General features: G+C 39.4%; 3 protein-coding genes across 11 annotated transcripts in view; 1 reads left to right on the forward strand and 2 right to left on the reverse strand.

Annotated features, from left to right (window-relative positions):
- Positions 1-654: 654 nt before the first annotated feature.
- LOC118430990 lies at positions 655-5,206 on the reverse strand. Of its 2 annotated transcripts, none has more exons than XM_035842034.1 (4): positions 4,872-5,206; positions 3,127-3,386; positions 2,281-2,442; positions 655-1,535 (listed from the first exon to the last, which is right to left on the reverse strand). In XM_035842034.1, the coding sequence occupies exons 2-4, from the start codon at positions 3,372-3,374 to the stop codon at positions 1,424-1,426; spliced, it is 522 nt and encodes a 173-aa protein (XP_035697927.1). In that variant the 5' UTR covers positions 3,375-3,386; positions 4,872-5,206; the 3' UTR covers positions 655-1,423. The 2 variants fall into 2 exon arrangements, with proteins under 2 accessions (XP_035697927.1, XP_035697925.1); XM_035842032.1 differs by having other exon boundaries at positions 4,868-5,201.
- A 1,333-nt stretch (positions 5,207-6,539) lies between these two features.
- On the reverse strand, positions 6,540-17,762 carry LOC118430989 (DNA fragmentation factor subunit beta-like). Of its 2 annotated transcripts, XR_004832914.1 has the most exons (7): positions 17,423-17,762; positions 16,652-16,787; positions 15,789-15,983; positions 15,145-15,224; positions 14,316-14,590; positions 7,941-8,200; positions 6,540-7,785 (listed from the first exon to the last, which is right to left on the reverse strand). XR_004832914.1 is itself a non-coding variant. In XM_035842031.1 (6 exons), the coding sequence occupies exons 1-6, from the start codon at positions 17,528-17,530 to the stop codon at positions 7,999-8,001; spliced, it is 996 nt and encodes a 331-aa protein (XP_035697924.1). In that variant the 5' UTR covers positions 17,531-17,762; the 3' UTR covers positions 6,540-7,998. The 2 variants fall into 2 exon arrangements, 1 of the variants encoding a protein (XP_035697924.1); XM_035842031.1 differs by having other exon boundaries at positions 6,540-8,200.
- Positions 17,763-17,893: 131 nt separating this feature from the next.
- The window catches only part of LOC118430987 (centrosomal protein of 104 kDa-like), a 26,112-nt gene continuing 21,091 nt past the window's right edge, over positions 17,894-22,914 (forward strand). For 4 of the 7 annotated variants that reach the window (XM_035842025.1, XM_035842027.1, XM_035842026.1 and 1 more), the window contains exons 1-5: positions 17,895-18,094; positions 18,836-18,979; positions 19,448-19,539; positions 20,060-20,141; positions 22,646-22,784. In XM_035842025.1, the coding sequence (XP_035697918.1) occupies positions 18,867-18,979; positions 19,448-19,539; positions 20,060-20,141; positions 22,646-22,784 (426 nt within the window). In that variant the 5' untranslated portion in view covers positions 17,895-18,094; positions 18,836-18,866. Of the gene's footprint in view, positions 18,095-18,835; positions 18,980-19,447; positions 19,540-20,059; positions 20,142-22,645; positions 22,785-22,914 lie in introns of all 7 variants that reach the window. The other 3 variants (XM_035842021.1, XM_035842023.1, XM_035842028.1) reach the window with 2 other exon arrangements.

Below are 22,914 nucleotides of genomic sequence, written 5' to 3' on the forward strand. Positions count from 1 at the left end.
TCTTGTTGATATCACGTGAACATATTTGCGGTAATTGTTACAGCCTTCAAGCACATCATTACTTGCGTATGGCCACTAGCTGAGCATCTGACTCTGTGTCATTAACATATTCTTAAGCTTGTCTTTGGTCAAGTACAAAACGTCATGATAGCCTACGGGCTGGAGCTGATATAGTTGATATATTTGCCTTGTGAATAGGTTAACAACTCGACTAGTCAAAACTTTGGGGTCACGGCCTTAAAGTAATTGTTGCCTAAAATCACCTGTCTGGAGGCAAAAACAGACGCCATGTATACCATATATGGATACCCTATCGACATTTTGTATATTGTACACACCTCTCGGAAATACTCATATAGGTACGTTTTGTATCACGGGTATACCATGTCTACAACGATAAAAGGCAACTAAGGGATCTTGGAGTCATACGGAGGAAATTTTCTCACCTGAGGAAAACAGACGACACTTTGAGTGATCGCTTTTGGCCGATCGAATCCAGCGCCACTCTCGCCTTAATGAAAGCACAACCACTCCCTACCTGGCAAACTACTGCAATGTCGGAGCGTCACCCTTGACATGGGAGTGGCATCAAATATTAGACAAACTGCCATAAGGCCTCATCAGATTATAGATAAGAATTGCGAGTAGATGGAATAGCTCTCTTTTCTTCATTGAGATAATTTATGTAATAATACTAGTAGTTATTAGTCTCATTTAGTTTACCTGGCATTTTCCGTTGGTACAGAATGTACATTCAAGATGATCTATGATATGATGCAGAAGGCAATTTACTGACGCATATATGAGTTATCAACTTGAAGATGTAATGCAACAATTTGCAACCACATAATTGGCAGTTGCATCATACTGAAACATAGTTAATCTATTCGACAAACAGGTGTTGTAATACACACAGAAAGTCAGTCAGGCACAGACCACTTCTCAACATTAAAGCAGCAAAGCCTTTTTACGTCTAAGGTCCTTCTTTATTCAGCTGCATGTCTTATTTTGCATATACGAAACTCGCTTGATAAATATTACATTCCTTTGTTTGATAGTTTTCAAATCTTTGCTATCCTTCACTCTATAGTACTGGCCGTTTAATTACCCTGATACCAAAATATTACAGATTACCTAGTATATTTATATAAAACTCAGAATATTAGTATGTACTCAGAATACTAGTATATATTCTTGTATATTAGCCACTTAGAGATTGCGATGATTATGTCACTGACGAAGGATAGTGGATTCTATCCGAAACGTCTGACCGTTTCCAAAACCATATCCAGTTGCTTGCAATTGAGTAACTACTTTTTGGCGCATCTTATTAACTGGATGTCTAACCTACATCGACGTGCGATGATTATATATTTAGAGCAGAATTCGAAGCTCAGAGGGTTGTCCTGAAATTCTGACTTTCTCATGGTAAGTCGGCCTGCTTGGCCTTTTGCGTGTCCTCCTCTGTCATGTCTTCCATCAGCGCAGTAGTGGCTACAGTGCCATTCGGGTTGGCTGGCTGAATAAGGCTGCATCTGTCACAAACCAGAAAAAAACAATTCGGTGACCAACTTCACTCATGATCATGATGCCACGACGCTTTACCGAATTAAGAACGGCAATTTATATATTAATTGTATGCTACTTCTGAAATACGAAAAGTAAAAGATATTGGAAAGTCGTTTTTCTCAGTTACCTTTCTTTCTACGAAGAGCCATGGAGGATTAAGTGCTAGTTTCTACCAGACTGACTACGCTGGCTATCATAGGGAGAATAGTATGTCTGGTGCAGTTTTGCTACCAGAGGAGTTAGTCGGCCGTGCTCCGGAGTAGAAACGTAAACCTTGGCGTAGACTGACTCCCCTGGTCAGTTTCCCGATTTTTTTTTCCGAATTCTACGATCCCCGCACCCCCGTAGGAATGCCTAGTGGAGGCTGACCAAGTGATGTGGAAGAGGCTCTTCGGATTGTCTGAGTGGGAGCTCGAAATAATTGATTAAGTTTTCTCAGTTTAGGTATGTAATTGGTCTGGCTGTATCTTTATGTCAGGTGGATGAAAATCGTCGCCAATGGAAGAGGGAGTTGTCTAGAAATAGATTACTAACTACGGAACAGCGCTTAAAGCCTTCAGAGGTAATTCTCCAAGCAGAGGTCCGGGGGCGCGGAGATAGTAGTGCTCAGGATTTTTACCGGCTCGCTACGTGTAAAAATCCCGACCACTACCATTTCCATGACCCAACCTCTACTTGAAGAATATCAGAGGTAGCCGGAGTGATACGTACTCTGTCCGGAGGACGGCCCGCCGCACACAGAACTTGATGGTTACCATGGCGATGACGATGAAGGCGATGAGGACAGTGACGGAGCAGACGGCGATGGCGGGCTGCCATTGTCCTGTCCTGGGCTGCACGTCACGTATCAAGTAAGGACCCCGCTTGCTTCTCCTGTATACACATGTAACATACACGTGTCTTATTATAATCAAGGAGGTTAGAATGAAGAAAGGAAGAAATTAATGACTACATATCAAGGACCTTATATAACGTCCTTGACTACAGTCAAGTCAAGTCAAGTTAAGCCAAATTTTATTGCACAACAATTGTAAACTGGTTGCAATGTAACGCAAACTTAAGTATATTGTATAAGACAACTAGCTATATATTAACAATAGTCTAATACTGTAACAGTAGATACGGTAGATTCTTGACTAAGCAATTTTGGCAGAAACACAGTGTACAATGCAAAACAAATCCAGAATGTTGTGCCAGACAACTTTTTTGATAAAATAGATCTAATAATACTACACTCGGGTTCTATTTTATACATACAATATGTATTCTACATGTAGCAACAGAACAACATTATCTGCCAGTAGAGAAACATGCAACGTACTTCTATCATGTCCTGAATCCATATCGTTGTCCAGAATCATAAACCGTGGAGGTCCTGGCAGCTATAACATGCTTCTCAAGTCTGGGGCAGATGATTTCCCTACCCCCTCTTGAAGCTTAAAGTACCATACTAACACTTATCAAAAAGGCACACACACACACACACACACACACACACACACACACACACACACACACACACACACACACACACACACTTTACAGAACACTACTTACAATTCGTGCAGTAGTGTATAGCACTTCTTCCACATTGGTGCCCTGATGAACTGTTTGTTATCAGTGCCTAAGTGGATGTTCGTCTCACATTCTTGAGTACATTCCGTCCCATTGATGTCCAAGTCGCCTTCCAGTTGCGACAGGCATTCATCGCAAACCTCTGCACAGGTCTTTGCCGAGACGTTTACCGTACTAAAGGCGCTTAGCAGAATCATAAACACTAAGCCAAGAAAACGTTCTGATGTCATGACGCGATGTACCTGAAAAGAATGTACTGATTTTATATTTACAAAAGTATTATGGATAGAGGGCATCTTTCATTTATGTATATGTAAGTCCAACATAAGGCCGGACATAAGGCGGATATGACAACCCCCGGCCCCGGACACCCAAAATTGATGTGAGCGCAAAAAAAAAAATGTTGAGAAAGATGTCTCATTTCTTAAGCTTCAATCTCAGTGATGACGAAGTATGTAAAAGAAGCAAATGTTGGGGTAAAGGATCGTAAAGTTTTCTTAGTGACTTCTGGAGCTTTTCTGACAGTCTCTTACAACTTTGTATGCAGATAAACGGCCTAATTTTCACATTTACCACTCTTTGCAAGTAACCAAATCTGTAGAACCGCTCCTAGCAGCCAGTAGAAAAGGGGCCAAAATGATCGTCAAATTGCCATTTTCGGTCTTTTGAGGAAATCCCAAATGCTCACGCGCATAGGGGGTTTCATCCATTACTTGTTTATGGCTTTTTCCGAAAAGGCGACCAGTTAAATTAGGAATAACAATGTATAATTAAAAAAGACGTGGTCATGATTTGTACGTTTTCTTTATAACAGACGGAGTGTACACATGCCCCGTCAATTGTTACGTTCCGAAGGGCTTTACCAATATTATCCCAATTTCATTTATAATTGTGAATCCGGGTGACATTTTGAAGACGTCAGAAACGATCATGTGCACAATGACCGGGTCTTTAGAAAATGTGACCGAGCAATGAGTAATGTCCCCACCTAGCTTTATCTCCCTGCCCGCAGGCATTTCGCAGCTGGTAGAAATTTTCTTGGCATGTTAAACGTTTCTTTTGTTTATGCCAAGGCGCTTTGTTGTTGTTGTTTTTGCTTATGGACAGATGGGGCAATGTGCTACTGCACTCAATTTTAACATACAAAGTACAGACAAAATGTTATTATATAAGGTAGTCTTTTACCTCCCCGACCGAAGTCAGGTACCCATTTTTACACCTGGATGGATTGAGGAAGGTCGTGTAAAGTGCCTCTACCAAGGGTATAACGTCTGTGCACAATGCGGTTTTCCCCTGTTTATACGTGCGTTATTATTCATGGGAAAACTTATAGAGCTCCTTTCTTCACATTCTGAAATCCATGAAATGTTCTGTACGCACATTAACACATTGAACTGTCATTCTACAGACCAGCCTTTATCTAACCACTAAGTGGTCCCGCTGTCGCCATATTGACAATTTATCATGTTCATAACGTTATATATCAACGTTGCTGCTGTCAAACACAGTCTACATACAGTCGACCCTAGCTAGAGCTAGTTGGTGACTCGAAGGTGGCATCTAGATACGCAGAAAAAGCAGTGATTTCTAAGAAGCATGGGGGGGGGGGCATACTCTCTGTAACACCTAGGTAAACACCGACTAATTAATCATCAGCTCAAGTAGACAAGTTAGATAAGACATTACGACAAACTTTTACCTATGCAACCAATCATAGACCTACCTACTGTCACATGGATCGAACTGCCGGAGCTATTCTGGGTTTGTGCTGTAGACGACAGTGTGGAGAACTTCTTTAGCAAGGAGAAGAATGTTGTCTAGAGAATGGGACAGAGTTGTCATCAAATATTGCCTCTAGCTGAAATAATTACTGTACACAGCGTGTCATCTGTCGAGAAAATAACAAAGGAATGACTGTACACCACTAACAGCGCTAAATTGTTGGGACAAAATGTGATCCACTCTACCTTATACAATTTGTATACGTGCATGTTTGTCACCTTATTATTCCATGACAGAAGATATTTATGTAGTAATTTGGCAGCAAGCACCAGTAGACTGTTGGGGTCAAGGAAAAACCGTTTATCAGAGTTCATTGACTCTTTGACGTACCTAACATGGCAGAACTATTAGTATTGCATTAGTACATCATATCGCCTGTAGGTATAAAATATTGATTGATCTTATAATTATTATTACCTACTAGTGCATAAGGAATGTACAATTGTTTTCCCCAATTAAAAATGTTTACTATCGTCTGGAATAGCTTTTTTAAATCGCACAGAGCAGCCCCAAAATAAGCAAATATATGCCGTGGAATGCAAAAACAAATATCGAAAAACTTCTACTAATGTTATAGAATATTCCAAGGTCAAAGATGTGGAAGAACAAAAATGACGAATCTATGGTTTGGTATGCCATGTTCTGTGTGTTCAGTCATTTGTTCAACCTTCCTGGCCAATGATTTCATAATGAAGGCTTTTTTTTTTATTCGCATGCTTGCATATAATCAAATCAACATGGCCTAATTACAATTACCCTGTTTTGTATGTTTTATACAATTCAATCCTAAGAATTATGACACTCAGTCTCCCAGCCACTACACACAGAACATTTTCATACACACAATACAAGAATTAACCACACAAGACATTTACCATTTCTTGGCTCAGTTTATAATTGAAAAAAAGTAGCTACAATAGTTCAAAGTTAGTACTACGTGTAGGTTTTGTTAGCATTGTTACTTGGTACCACCCTTTGTGGAAGTAAAGCTTCCATACTAAAAAAATGTACAGCAATATCTTTACCCCAAATAGTTTGACATATTAAAATTCGCCATTACAATTTTCAAAGTCTCTCGGCCAAGACTTCGTACCTGTAATGCTGTATGGCTAATCCATGATTTACATCAATACATGTATGCAACTACATGTACTGTATATTTTCTGCCTGTTAAGCATAATACATTCAGTTACTCCACACAAAATGTAGCTGGGACAAACCTTATACAAGAGCAAGCAAGAAGCAGAGGAAAAAGGGAATGCTGTCAATGCAGAAATGTTCGCGATGGATCACTGTTCGCGGTTTTCGCTTCACCGTGAACCTAAAACCACCACGAAAATTTTTCTATTATAGTATTAGATTGTTACTGGAAAAGTTAGTTTTCCCGCTACTGCAAACTTAAATGCATTTACAGTAACTGAAGCATCTGTTGTAAGAAGTTAAGGTACGTCAATCGAAAGGAGGTATACTAGCAAATCTGAAGAAAAGGGGGCTGTTATCATTAGCAATTTTTCTTTTTTGCACTAAACACTTTCATTTAACTTTTTAATCTATCATATTTGAGGTACATCTAGCCATATGAGGTACATGCTAAATGTGCGCTCATGATTGTACTGTATAGGTTTGATATTTGTGGTATTTAAAGTAATTTCAAAGATCATGTAAGGTAGCAGAATTCGTTAAGAATCCATCATACAATTGTAAAATCTTAAAATATGGCCAAGAATTTTAGTAAATTTGCTGAAATTACATGTCCTAACTTCATTTCCTTACCTACCTAATAAGTATAGAGCTTCAATACTCAACTAAGAATTTGTCAAAAACAATCACCGGGGTACATCAATTGCACCAATATTTCTTTGAAACACTAGCAAAAATACAAGCAATTCCTCATGACAGACAAATTCTACAACTTGTGTTCAGGGTTGCCTAAGCATTTGTTCAGATTTTACAAAATTCGTACAAATCTTATGAAGTATGCACATATCACTATGTAAAACCGTACGAATTATAATATGTGCTTTACATGTCTTTTTATGCAAACCATCCAATACTGCCTAATATGTCAATGACAAAATTAAGCGGGGTATTCAAAATTGGCGTTGTCAAGCTGTGATGACACGAAAATATGGTAAGATGCGCCAAAATTAAACATAAAAGGAGCAAACTGGCTTGTGTTTTTTTACACCGATTCAAAACGTCTTTCAAAACAGCTTGTCCCATAAAATTCCTGTGAGTTACAGTGATTTGTGCATGTCACATAAGCTTTGTATGTTTTTGTGATTCATTCCTTTTTTTAGATAAAATCTGTCCAAATTTCATAAAATTTGTTCAAATGCTTAGGCACCCATACTGTTTGTCTTATTACATAATTTGTCTTGTGCCAGCAGATTTATCAAAGATGTAGTCTCTATAAAAAGCATCAAAACACATTCTTAACTGACTGTTTGTAGCACTTTTACATTTGAATTCATCATTTCACCACAGAGAAGTAATACATGTAGATACATTGCATCTTAATCAACCATTAGCCCATAGCAATTTTTCCCGCTCTGAAAACTGTCCTAAAAAATATAGAAAGGCTACACAGTAGAAAATAAAAATAGCATAGCATTCAAACCACTTTATCACTAATAAAATAAACTTGTACATAAGTAAAAGTAAAATGTATCACAGGCAAGGAACCTTGACACTGACTCTTCATGAAGTATAACATTTACAAAGATACATGTAGTACATATAATACTAACACATTCAATGTGTACATACATAGGTGTTTGTGTGTTCTACTAATAAATCCCTAAAAATACATTGCTCAGATTTCTGCATTTAAGTAAAAAGTAATTAATGAAAACAGACCTAGACTTTCTCAACCTACACAGTATCAACCCAAGTGACAGAGGATGCTGGCGAGATGCCATCAGGACCCCTCATCAACGTGCAAGCACGTCCAACCCCCACAGGATGGGGAACAACAGACGTTAAACCGGGGAGTGAGTGAGTGAGTGTGAGACATGAATTCCATGCTACCGGGGCCAATATACAAGCCTGATGTGTGCACTATCTACCTTACTATTTACCAGTATAGTACTTTTTCTCATCACAGTCATACCCCTTGTGTGCATCTTTCTTGTGACAGCTAATCTCCACCAGTTTGAGGTTGTCTGTTGTGAACAAGAGTTCGTAGAAGTACTCCCAGTTCAGCTGCTTCCCCTTCGGACAGGACATAGCTGCCTGCTGCATGCTGGGAAGGATGCTTCTACTCTTCTCAATTCTAAGAAGAAAACAGCATGTGTACATGTATTGCAAGTCCTATAATTGCCTGTATTCACCAATATCATTAACAAGCTTGAAAAAGGGAATGTTTCAACCATGATGTTTCCACACAAGCATGAACAATATTCAATCTTATCATAGTGTCAGGAAAACAACAACTTTAAATATACAACCACCTAGTGACAAATATCAGGGTAGTTAGTTTAGTTATGTTACCTTCACAGAAGGTACATACTGTTTTTGCTTTGTTTCTTCTTCCTCTTCTTTTCCGCACAAATAAAAAACATGAATATCTCCGAAACTAGACCTTGGAATATCTCTTAATTCAGCAAGCTGGTAGGTCTGCACATAAGACACTGCACCTTGGTCATTTGGTCCCCTAAAGATACCAAAAAATGATTTTATGGGGCAAAAAAGGGTGAAAAAACTAGCAATTTTAACACAAAATCGAACTTTCGAGCCCCAATAGAACGTTAGAACTACGTTCCATGGACCCGAGGTCAACGACCGGTAGCTATGGAACCCGCCCGGGAGATATGGAACATGGTGTTCGAACGAGGTCAACGACCGCTGCTACGCAACACGGAAGTGTCCGCCCGTCAAATGATGACTTCATCTTGCTTTAGACGGCCTGAAGTGAGCCAGAAGGCGTCCTCTGAATGATTTGTGGAATCAAGGAGGTTAAAAAGGTCCTTTTTAACCTCCTTTGGTGGAATTCATTTTGCCAAGAAGTAATAAGAGATCAAGAAATTCACAGAGCTTTGACTTTATTTTGCCGAATATCGGCACCCTTTGCAATCAAATTCAAGGAATGTAGAATGAAATTGATTGCAGGCAGAATGAAATTTAATGCCCCCAAAGTATCAAAATGTGTCTCGGTCTAGGCAAGGAGGTTAAAAAGGACATTTTTAACCTCCTTGGTCTAGGTCAGTTCTAAGTATTTGTTTCGATACTTTCCTTGATTTTGTTTAAGCTATAGGTTTTGCAACCTGCACAAGCCAGTTTTACCATGAGCCATCCAAACATTGTTCAGATTGAGTCGGGGCGGCGGCGGCCCGTATGTTGTGTTTGAGTTAATACGTAACGTTAGAATCGAGAACACACACGGTGTGTATAGTGCGCCAGCACTCGTCTTTTTATTCCACTGTTTTTTTCACTATTCTGTAAAAGCCGAGGTTGAGTTGCGTGCTCAGCGCGATAATTTGGTGAACAAACGCACTCAGAGAGTTAGCACTAGTGCAATTTTCTCAGACAGGCCAATAACTGTGGTAACACTACGTGTATGTGGTAACGTGGGGATTTCTTTGGATGTTTCCTGACATTATAAGTATAAACTGACATATAATCATAAAAATGTAGCGAGACCTGTTCGTTTTTATCCACAGTACACAATAGGAACGTTTACTCAAGTTCATGCATAGAGCTGTCATCCAAATGAAACACGGAATGGTGTCACGGTTCTAGTTAACCGATTTTTTAGTAAAAAAAACATTTGAGCAAAAAGAAACACATGTACATGACTACGTTAGATGAAAGGTCACTGCGTGTTGCCGGCGATTACATAAAAAAAAAACATGCATAACGATCGTCATGCAAACTCAAAGTTTTACGCCTGAGACATAAAGGTATGTGAAACAAAAACGATGGACTTGATGAGTTTATTTCGCTATTAAACTGACATTGAACAAACATGATTAACTGCAGCGTGGAACGCCCGCCCCATCTTAGGTCACGGTCATTCCGTTCACCTTGTTGTTCATCATGTAAGTTACCACAGCGCTGCGTTGGTCCCCAGCAAGCAAGTGGAGCACGGAAACGAAGTCTGGGTACATTACAATTAAGCTACGTGCAGCTTTATACACGGTGGGAGCGGCCGGCACAGCACAAAACCCCAGGCACAAAGTCAACGCGAAAGTTTAGTGTAGCAGAAACCTAACCCCTTGAAGTTTGCATGATTGACAGGCGGACGGGTTCGAAGTGTGCCGGGCGGCACGTATTGATAATGAGGGCATAAACAAACTACGTACATCAAACGTAAATCAAAATTGTTTGCTAAAAATCAAAGGAAATTTATGAAATGTGAATTGCGGACTCTGAAAAAAATGATCGAGCCGTTCAAATATGAATGAATTTACACAGATTGACAGGAAGCATATAGCGGAGGAAGCATATAGCGGAGAAGAGCTGCGTACTGTGAAGATTACATGGAGTGTGCAGGGGTAGCCATATCAATTTCAGCTCTGAGAGTATCCGTCAACTGCGTGACGTGAACGAATATAATAGATTTGTGGCAATTTTAGCGATTACGCTAACCAGCTGTTTCTATGAATTTGTGCGATTTACAGTAGTTGGTAACCACTAGACGGCGATCGCGCCGCGCTCTTACTGCGACATAAATAGGATTGTGTAGCCTTCGATTTCACACTGGGTATATTATAGAAAACGTAAAAGTGTGACTGAGCATGCTGAGGAGAACCCTTCGCGCTGCGTAGTACAAGCGGCAAACTCTGTGAGACGTTTTTGTGAATGTACCTTCCGATTTTGTGCTACGCTAGACAGTGTGCCGTAACTTGGTAGGCTTGTTTTAATTTTGCTCTCTTCAAAGTTAGTCTAATTCAAGAAGACAGAAACGAGAATTCAATTCTATAATATTTTGGCTTCCTTTTGACAATAAAATTGTGACTGTGTGTACTTCTTGTCTCACGTGAGGCTGTATCTAGCACAATATAGCTGATGTTTTCACGGGGAAAGGGACTGAATGCACTGTTTGCGACGGTCCGACTAAGAAAATCATTACGAAAAAAACACCACCGCCAACACCAAGAAAATCTCTGCCTACCTTTTAGGAAATATCTTCGACATCTTAATAGACGGTCAGCCTACATTTGGTGCAACATGTCTGACACCGGTAGATTCGGTCCATATTCTATAAGCAGTTAATTAAAGAATCAAAAGCAAACCTATTTGTTACGTTTCATGTAGGGCCCCGGCCCCATATAGAACGCAAGCATGTGAGGTCCGATCGGCTTACCGGATACTATTTTGAAAGTACCTTACACATTTAAATTCACATATTTTGAGATTTTTTTTACTTCTATGGTAGCAATAACTGACAGTTAATCAGGGCCGGGAAAATGACAACAAAAACATCGGCGCTAGCACGACGCGACTGACCAGACCAGTAGGGGGAGGGGCGCCGACTGGGTTCGACCAGTTGCTTTTCGCTTCTCTCTCGCCGCCGGCGGGCGTTAGGAATTATCATCTAAGTCAGCACCGTATGCAAACATCCGCTGATTTCTAGAGATTTTTGCAAAATTTGTCTATACTTACAAGCCGAGTTTGTCCGTCAACAATGACGGAAAGCGCAAAATTTAACTTATTCTTATGTAATCAACTGAACTTCGCAGCTCGCGTTCTGCACCAAGTCAGAGATTATGAATTTCCCGAGTGATTCAAAGCTTTATTTTTTTAACATTTGAATACATATTGTTAAAGGAAACCAGTTTTTTTTCCATGGCTCTCTCCCGCAAGCCAAGTAATTTCTCCCTGGCCCTCCCCCAAGCCGAAAAAAATTCCTAGGCCTTGACCCTCCCGCAGACGGCCGTCTTCCCCACGCTAAATGTCGTCGAGTAAACCCTGTTGACGACCGTCAGAAATGGAGAACCTTTGTGGACAGACAGACTGCCCTGTGGCTTGTAGCTATGGGACTGAGATGAGATGATGATGAGAAACCCTGTGTGGAACAATATTTTTTTATTTTTTTTATTTATCTTTTTATTATTTTCGCATAAGGACAAACAAAGAATACATACAAAGGAAATACCACGGATCCTGTGATGAAGAAGCAAGTAGAAAGAACGTAAATGGACTAATTCTTATGAATACAAATCCAGTAGTTATTACAAATAAATACGCAGATCGATATACAGAAATTATTCTGAACAAGGTGATAAAAGTAAACAAAACTGTAACACAAGATAATATGCTGGACATAAGGAAATTAATTTTTGTAACAAAATACAATCATGATAACATATGAATGAAAACAACAGAATTAAACAAGTTTACAATAATAAATGAATAATCAAGGGACAGTAGGAAACAGAGCTAAGCGAAGTGTCTCCCATTTTTTTAAATGATAATTCAGCTTTTGTTTTCTTACAGCAATGATGTATTCTATATGTTCATGGGTTTTTATTATATTCATAAATTGCTTCATAGAGAGATGTTGCTGGTTGTTGTGCATTATAAAGTTTTTGGCAAGTAGGATTATCATGTTTAAAATTGGTGGATGGTCTAACCTAAACTCTCCCATTATCACATTCATCGCATCAAAATTATACTTTTGGAGAAAAATTGATTCTAGCCATTTTTGTGTTTTTGTCCACAACTCATGAACTCTGGGGCATTCCCAGAAAATATGTTGTATTGTTTCTTCTTCAAGTTTACAGTGAACACACAATGGACTATCAGCAATTTTCCACCGATGCAACATTTTTCTTGTTGCCAACGTTTTATGCACTATTTTGTATTGAAGTATTCTTAATCTGGGTGAAATCGTTGTTTTATAAATTAACTTGAAAATGTGATGCCATGGGAGAGGTACATTAAATTCATCTTCCCAATAAGACTGAATATTCGTAGGGGACATTGCTATATTGTTTTTCTGTAGGAAGAACGAATATGTCTTTTTATGAATTCGACATGTTTTTAGCCATATGTAGTGGGCTGCAGATGGTATAATTGGACCTACGGTTGGGGAATGTTTAAGTAGTTCCTTTTTCCAATCATTTGGAATTGCGGAGACTATACTATTGTATCCCATTCTGCCAATAACTTTACCGAATTTTTTAATAACATCATCATATGACAATAATTTGCCATCAAGGTCTAGTATATCATTGATATGAATCATCCCACATGACATTGGAGTTTCTAAAGCTATAGGTTTACTTTCTACAAGGATATTCGAGTTGCACCAAATAATTTGATTTTGTATATCTTTGTATGTTTCAGGAGGCTTATATTGTAGGGACAACCACGCCTTTAAGACGTCTTTAAAGAAAGGACTAATGGTACAAAGTGGTCGCATAGAAGTTATATCATCTAAAGACAGTTGTAAAAATGGGTAAAGATGTCTGCTGAATACCACAGAAGAAGTATCTAAAAGAGGCTTGCGATTTGAGTTGTGCTGACAAAACATTCTCGGAACCCAAGAAGCTTTGCGTGTACGATCGAATGTGGGTAGATGTATCAATCCTAAACCACCCTTATCATATGTATTGTAAATAACTTTACGTTTAATTTTTTCAGGTTTACCATTCCAAATAAATCTAAAAACTTTCTGCTCATATCTTTGGAAAAATGATTTTTCTGGGGATGGTAATGACATAAATAAGTGAGTAAATTGCGACACAACAAGGGTGTGTGGAACAATATTAGACGTTGTGTTCATTATTCAAGATGTATAACGTTACAGATAAAAGGTTATCAACATTTATTTGTACCTTCTTGTCTTATCCTGTGTCAACATCTGCAACTATTTCAGTTTACCCTTCCTGGTAGAAACGCTAGGCTAGACCATGTGAAGGTAACATTCTGTATTTGCTTGCAAATGTTACCTGTCTAGTTAGTTTTTAATTTTTTTGTTGGTTGCATTCGATTTCTGTACTCACACATCCCAACTGATTATCACGATTTCAGTAAAAACTTATGTTCACCAATCCACTTAAATGTATCTCTATCTCATCTGTATCTCATAAAACAATATCTGTGTTATAATTGTGTGAATTGTATTATGGGTCAATCAGTCTAGTTGAAAGAAATCCTAAAGTGGTTCGGAAATGTTCCCATGTTGATGCTGAGAGCTGACTGTTCTGAGACAACCCAAGGAGGACAAAGGTACTATCCCAGAATTCCTTAATACACACTCCATAATACACACCAAAAATGGCGGATTATGACCCAAAGGAATATGGACTGATCATGTTACCTTTGAAAATACAGCAACTGGTGCTTGTGGGCCACAGTCAGCCATTTGGGATGTGTATTGTGGAGTGTGTATAGAGGAATTCTGGGACAGTACCTATAACCTCCTTGGGACCAACCCTTACCTGTGGTCCAGGTTCCAAGTACTGAAGGCTGCCCTCTTCTGTCTGCTGCTGTAAGGGTTGATCATGTGTTTCTCCTGACAGGTTTTTGTGTTGTACGGGCCATGGCAGACAAACCAACCGGCCTGCGTGCACAGGCGCTTCTTGGGTTTCGCCGTCCGTCTGAAGTAGTCGCCGTGGTAGCCGTTATTCTTCAGGCGGGGTCGGAAGCTTTCTAGCACTCTCTTGAGAATTAACTTTGTTACAGGATCCTCAAGGTTGGAAATGAATTCCTTTGTCTGGAAAGACACAAAGGGACAGTTGGACTAATAATAATAATAATAGCCTTTATTGCACATTCATGCCCTATCGGGCTAAGTACAGGCATATAGATACAAAAGGTAGTAATGCAGTACACATGGTTTCTAAAACATGGATTCTAAAACTAGTCTAATAAGTGGTAGGGCAAACATCAATGGATAGATGGAATTTGAAGCTGAGGCCCTAAAAAATTTATTGTTTTTTTTGTAAATTGCAGAACAAACATAAATCAGTAGACGAATTAACACTTTCACAGACCAACCAACTACTTGCATCTAAGGATGGACGTATATCATGTTTGACAATGTCTCTGATAGTTAAAAAGGTTGTTTTACCCACTTTTGGGGTATGTTTGAATGGTGCAGGTAATTTCAAAAGTTACCTGAACCAGTGCAGGTAGACAGAAAAAAGGAATTCGAGCCCTGCAATTTGATCAATGTTGAGGTAGATTCAAAATCTACATTAAAAAAAAAACTCAACTAACTTGTAAAGTTGTAACTAGTGCATGTAAGACAAACAAAGATGTATTCACCGTTGAAAAGTAGCCTCTTATCCTCCCCTGTGCACTATATGCCATCACTTGGCTTTTGGTTTTATATCTCTTGTCTAGACCTGAGGAAGAATCAAAATTCAAATATGATGTTATGAGAGAAAATAAGGGAAATATACAGAAAAATTACTAGCTGCTATTACATGGAACAATGTACCGTAATCCTTTTGTTAGCAAGCGAAAAAATACATCCAGCAGTTACTAATAACGATTATTGGCACTTAGACTGTAAATAACAGTGACATTTGTCTTACAGTAAATGTTACCAGAAGCATGTATGTAACTTGTCCAGTTGAAGTGACTGATTCAACAAAAATAATACTGTAAATGCAGAAATGTTCGCGGTGGATTATTGTTTGCGGTTTTTGCGGTGACCACTTTACCACAAACTTAAAACCACCGCGAACATTTTTCTATATTAGACTGCAGTCTATGGTGTTACCGCGAACTTAAATCCACCGCGAAAAGTCCCTTTTCCCGCTACCACGAAATTAAATCCCCGCGAACCTAAATGCATTTACAGTAACATCTAATTACAATGTACACAATTTACATTTCAAACAGGCTAAAGCCCATATGTGCATGGCTTCTTAGTTCAGTCAAAAACACAGCGGTACATTTTGTACCTTCAAACCAGTCTGGGTCTTCCTCCCGAGTTTCTGCATCAATGTTGTCTGGAATACTCTGCAGGTACAAGTTGAGGGCGTGGACTCTTTCTGGGGAGGACTCCTTGGCAATCATGTCCTCAAGATTCTCAGTTAACTGCTGTCTCCTCACAGGATCTTCAGGGGCTTCTAGCAAAGTCTTGATCATCTTCCCATCTACAAGCAGGAAGAAGGTAAAACATCACAATGAAACTTATACTTATACACTCAAAGGATTAATGTCAGTCTAGGCCTCTCCTACCATAATTGTGAAAGGCGGTGCAGTTATCCATTGCAGGGTGATATACATGTATATCAGCCACACACACTGTCTGACTGCAGAGGCCAACAGGCACATTCATCTGCCACCATTTGCACTACACTTTCAGAGTTTACACCAGGATTTTTTTACAGCATAGGGGCTATCTTTAGCAAGGCAAAGCCACATGGGTGGGGTGGGGTTGTTGCGGGGTCTGGGGCTATCCTCCTGAGAATTTTCTACATTCATAACCCTCAGAAACACTAGTACCAAGTACTATTTCCTGGATTTGGGGGCGGGGGCCAAATTTAATAGAATAAAGCCAACATTTCTTACCTTTGATATAAAACAAAAGAAAAGCCCCCTATGCTGGTTGACAGCATTTACACAATTACAGTGTAGGGGATAAAATCTACAAATACATGTATACACTAATACTGCCCAGAAATGCCCAACTGGCGAGAACCCTGACTTTTTAAGAAACATAACACATTGTACATTGTACTAGTAACAGTAACACTCTTTTTGTTGTTAAACAACAGATAAAGTGACACAAAACAATAGATACATTCGTAAGAATACATACAGTCATCTCCAGTCCACTTCTCTCCTTTTCTGAGGAACACCAAGACAGAGAGGGGAGGGAGCGCTTGGAAAAATTCCCGGCTGTTGATGAGAGTTCCATCTTGCTGCAGGCAGATTTTGCAGCCCTTAATTGGTACCTGTAATGTGTGATTTCAGATAAAAGACAGTAAATCCTTTACTGTATGCATGTGCATAAATCAACACCATCCACATACACCTTCATTGTGTACTATAGTGTGATGGTCGCATCCTGCCTAGTGTCCATGGTGTATTGTACTTGTCACAACCTGGACAACAATGAATAAAATATGGTTTGTGTATCCATGCATCAAATTTTTTGATGACAAAATAGTCTGATCCACTAAATTGATGCAACGTATTCCTTTGTTCTCAGAAGTGGCCTCTTATGGTACTAACATCAAAGCTATGTACATGTTCATTCATGTTCAAATAATCAAATGATGAACATATTATTATTATTATGTCCTTATTAAATATAACGTTATGTACATACATTTCTAGGCGATTTGAACAAAACTACAGTCACTACCACTTTTACCATGCGTCCACGCACTATAATGTAGGTTTTAACGTTCAAAGACAGGCTATAATTTCCTTTGCGTTTCTCAAATCATATCTTCATACTGACTACAGTAGAACACTTGCTCGCGCTCAAACTGAGTTAGGGTTGATGACCTGTACTACTAGGTCAGCTGTTTGCACAGGTCGGTACGTATCACTGTAAAAACCTTTAGTGAAAAAAGGCACCAACCTTCAGCACTTTGCATCCCTTGGCAATCAGATCATTGAGATCCTGTGCTGCCACTCCATACTTCTGGCTATCGTCCGCGGAACGTATTTTGAACGGCTTGGAGCCCATACTCACAGACTGGACGACGCTTCGAGGATAAAGCCAACCGGAAGTGGCAGTTACAGCTCTACTTCCTAGCTTAGCTGAAACACCACTTGTTCTAATATACACACACAAGGTCCACGAAGACCTTAAGGCTTTCAGGAGACTTTAGTTGTTCACAAATCTGGCCAGCTGCGCAGGGGACGCTTAAGAAAAGCTGAAGTCATCAAGGACACCAGAGGTCATTGACTTCTTCAGGTTGCAGCAAATCTCGTGTTGGCGAGTTCTCACGAGATTTTAGTAGAAGTTCACACGAGATCTCGCGTTTTGTGGTTCTCGCGAGGTTTCACAAAGGTCACGGTAGGTCACTGCACATGCGTGTTTGGTGATGTTTGAAATATTTTTCGTGCGAGTCGTCAGGGGATTGTTGTTGTCCGTTTACCTTGGGATTCTGGCGGAGAAATGAACTCTTTTTGCACGTCGATTCGTGGTTTTCTTTAACAGTAAGAAAGGACGTCGATTCTAGGCTGGAAGTTTGACCGAAATTATGCCGAAAGAAAGGATTCGGAGTTGATACACCGATTTTATCCAGTAAGTTCTGAGCGCGAAAATATGATATAGCCTAGGGGCATGAACTTGTGACATAGTTACGGACGATCTCATTCGCATGGGATGAATCTTTCTAATTTCAGCTATTACACATTACTACTCTGTCTCAGTTCTCCACTGACGTAAGCTTTTGTTCGGTCGAACGTTGTCTCTTTTATCACATAATTTTCTAGCTTGACTTATCATCATGTCATCATAATACTAGTATTTAAAACTATACATACTGATCTTCATAACGTGACATATTTTAACGAGTTAAAGAATTCACAAAGTTCATCTTGCAATATTCTTTGTAGCGATTCTTAATATTAGATATATTATAAAATCAACCAAAGAGAAAGAAATCGCTTATTTTCTGTGCTTATACCCAATGATATCAACTAAACAGTTCCCAAACTTTGGCCAAAGGACACCTGTACAATATTCGACAGATAATTTGTGCATTGGATACTAGTACTCTAAAATGTCCGAATCATTTGTCTACTCTTGGAATAAGATCAAAACAATGATGTCATGGGTCCTTTCAAACTTGATGAGTCATACGGAGAGGTAGCGATATGGATTTTGTGACACTTGAAATTTGATAATAGAACTAATGCCAGTAAGGGAACATTTTTTATTTGTATTCATTGACAATGAAATAAGTCAATACACTTGTAAAAATTATGTGAATAAAATGTGGGTCGTTAATTCTTAACTAATCTATTCCTTCTTTTGCACTAGGTGAAAACTTCGATAAAAAGAAAAAAAGACAATGCCAACCAAAGTGCCGTTTAAAGTCATCCAGGCCGCCAGTCAAGATGACGGATTTAGCGCTAAAGAACTGGAGACCCATGCACCTACGGTCAATGGTTGGGTCAGTTCCAGGTAAGGCATCTTCAAGTACAACTCTCTTTTTTCCAATTTCTATTTTTTAAAATTTTACCGTTGATTTGGTTGGGCTTGGAGTCAAGAAGACATGAGTTCGATAACCACCCTGCCCTTATGTTGTGACCTTGGAAAGGGATTTTACACGACTTTCCCTTATGGTGGAGTGACGCCCACTGAGCCTCTTTAGCTAATGTGTATAAATGTATGCAAAAAAAAACACTATGGACTTGTTGCCCAGTATGCCAATATCTGCACATTGACGTCCATAAAGAACCGTTAAATTATCATTTTTATTATTGTAATGTGCTGGATAACTTTGCATGCAGTTCTGATTTAGCAGACAATATGACTTAAGACAATAAAAGGCATACAACATGACGTCACACTCTCAAAAATTATATCGGAATATTTTGTGTACTGACTTGCAGTTTACTTAATTTCTGAGTTTTGTTTCTCTCTTGCCAGGTTCTGTTTGTATCCCCAAGAGTTGGTTCTAAAGCTGAATGAACGGGTCAGAATAAGGAAGCTTCAGCTGCTGTCACACCAGTACTTGATAGGTGATTAATAAATTTTAACAAAATTGTCTAATGATATGTACATTGAGTGCTTTTGCAATGTGAGACTGTCTTCAAAGAACTTCAGCTTTCCCTTCAAATCTCTTTTGTGGTAAGAAGATGCATGTTCCTAACATCTATTTTGACTCACTGAACATTGTGTGCACACAAAATATAGTACACTAGATATACTTCAAAATATAATTTTGCATATGACCTACTACTACTAGTATCTAGTAGCATTTCAAAATACCCAGTTGCCCAGTTGCACCTAACAACCATATTTTCTTTGGCTGAACCTAGTTTCCAACTCAGGTTGTGTGCTACCTAGTTTTGAGGTGGAGAGTATGAGTGTCGTGCGAGTGGCTGTGTGACCAATCTCCACCTCGAAAAAGCATTTTGAACCTTGATGAATAGTAAACGTGAATTTCTGAGCTAAAGGTCATCATATTTCAACATATTCCTAATGTATCCAACAGTACTTTTGCACTGATGAAATGTCATTGTTTTCTTGATTCTACAGCAACCAAAGTGGAGTTCTTTGTAGGTGAAGGCAACAGAGATTCATTAGGAGCGTTACATGGGAACAACTTTAGTAGATTAGGGTAAGTTGATAATGTGTTAGTGTTTCGTACATACTTTTAGCCAGCCTTGTTTGCTTTAGACCTTCGGGAGCGGACTACAGTGAACAAGGCTGACTCCATGTATACCATTGGTATGTACTACATTTAGTGATTCAGGTGTTTTCCTGTTGTGTTGCTAAGAAACCCACTTATCTCAAGCAGGTGATTAGAAGTACCTTTAATGGTATGTTTTGACAAGTTTGTTGCACTGGTGCTGATAAGAGTACCAGGATCACAAAATATTAGCTGTAGAATACCACAGCATTAGAAACCTGCAGATAGAATGTAAGATACAAATTAATCAGAAAATACAGAAATGGACCTGATTTGCAAGTTATGCCATGGGCGACAGGCCATCGAGTTTTTGTCGAAATCGCTGTTGCTATCTTTGTACGTATATACTCAACACACACTGTACACAGTACTACCGCATTGTGTACTCAGTCCATTGAATCAAATAATAAACAAAATGCTGAGCTTGAAAGACGAACTGTGTACACTGAGCTCCGTTTGCTGCGTTGTTGTAGATCACGGGGATAGTTCACACAAAGGCCGACGGGAGTAGAACAGTTTTGCACTTTGCTCGAACGCGTTCGCGAAGCCCTGCTCGAACCGATGAACCGCCAACGGCTGGGGCTAACCCTAACTTCACTAACTACATCATGGGCGATAGGCCATCGAGTTTTTGTTGAAATCGCTGTTGCTATCTTTGTACGTATAAACTCAACATACACTGCATACAGTAATACCATACTGTGTACTCAGTCCATTAAATCAAATAGTAAACAAGATGCTGAGCTTGAAAGACGCACTGTGTACTCCGAGCTCCGTTTGCTGTGTCGTTCTATTCTAAATTTAGATTACGGGATAGTTCATGCAAAGGCCGACGGGAGTAGAACAGTTTCGCAGTTTGCTCGAACGCGTTCGCGAAGCCCTGCTCGAACCGATGAACCGCCAAGAGGGCTAACTTCACTAACTACATATAAATGACTGGGTAGGAAATGCTACCCGGCAAGAGCGTTACCAATAGGGGTGACCAGCAGGAAAAGTGAGTTAGAACCACGGTTCTATGGTGGATCTGGGACTTCTCGGCTTTTACATGAGAATAGTTTTCAACGTGGCTGGTTTGACCAAAGGCGATAGGCCATCGAGTATTTGTTGAAATCAGTATTACATGTACTTTGTCGTACTAAAATCAGACTTTATGAACTCAAACAGTGTGTACTCGTTCCACAGAGATTCCTGAGAATCATACACTGACTACCACACACTCAATGTACTCGGTCCTCTCAAATAGTCCCCAAAATCATACATTGACACACTCTCTCTGAAAGAATTCCGAGAATCATTGACATCACTGTGTACTCAGTCCACTAAAAGATTCCCGAGAATCATACACTACACTATTACACTATAAAACACGCGGTGTGTACTTGGTTCACTGAAACTTTGGCGGGAAATCTGAGTCTCGCGTCTCTCTGATTGGCTAGCAATGATGTAATAGTCTTGTGCAGCAGCGACTCTAGCGGCCAGATATGGTACTGCTGGTAACGCTGTTCCCCGGAAATCGGACTTTACAAAATGCTGCATATCTTCTTTATTATTAGGTGTTGAGTCCCAAGTAATGTTACATGGCTAGTAAGTAACACATAGATAATAAGTAGTGTCAACGTGTTTTATTTCATTGTTGCCTTTCGCCGAAAACAAGGGGTTTTGAAACGGCGTTTCCTACCTATTCATTATTGTTCCTAACACCAAAGCGTTCGGAAGTCGGTGTTCGGCAAACTTCGGGTGATTTCGGCAACTGTTCGATTCTTTGGAATCGACAGTTCGTGTAACCGCTAAGTGTACGATTCTCGGGAATCTTTCCGTGGACCAAGTACACAGTGTGTGTAAATGTACGATTCTCGGGAATCTTTCCGTGGACGAGTACGCAGTGTGTGTAAGTGTACGATTCTCGGGAATCTTTTCGTGGACCGAGTGCACGGTGTGTGTAAGTGTATGACGATTCTCGGGAATGTTTCAGTGGACCGAGTACAGACAGTGTATGATTCGCGGGAATCCCATGGTGGAAGGACTACACACTTTGAGTTCATTAGAGTAGGATTTTTATTACAGCAAACTAATACTGATTTCAACAAAAACTTGATGGCCTACCACCTATGGTTATGCCAGGACTGGTACTTTTTTACATTCTTACCAAAAAATATCAGAGGAAAAGTAAAATTGAAAAAAAAAATTGAAGATTTTTAAGGGTTGTAATCATAAAATTGAAGCTTTATTCATTATTTGAATTTGATATATCATGATACAATACCCTTTTAGGTAATGGTTGGGTACATACATATATGTGTAGTTGAGGGTAGACCAGTTTAAATTGTGCAATGCCATTATATGGTGGGAAGTTGAAGTTGTATAGTTGTAGTCTTCTGCATGGTCTACAATCATTGTGATTTTCTAATAATGATTTTCTTTGCCATGCACAGTTATGTGTCTCTATCCGACAACGAAAAAACTGGGTACAGGGCACGGGAACTGAAGTCTGTTCATGTGGACTGCTATGGACAGTTTATCAAGATCATTCTGCACAAAAACTACATCAATAGATTCAACCTCTTTAACCAGGTAAGCACATTTGTGTGGTAAAGGCAGTATTGTTAAGGTGTATCTCACTGCACTTGGGGCACCGGTACGGCACTGCGGGGTTCAAAAGATTACTCAACGAATTTCAGAGATAAAGTATAATGGGTATTTT

The sequence above is a fragment of the Branchiostoma floridae genome, chromosome 14, assembly GCF_000003815.2.
Source record: "Branchiostoma floridae strain S238N-H82 chromosome 14, Bfl_VNyyK, whole genome shotgun sequence".
In the NCBI taxonomy this organism is placed as follows: Eukaryota; Metazoa; Chordata; class Leptocardii; order Amphioxiformes; family Branchiostomatidae; genus Branchiostoma; species Branchiostoma floridae.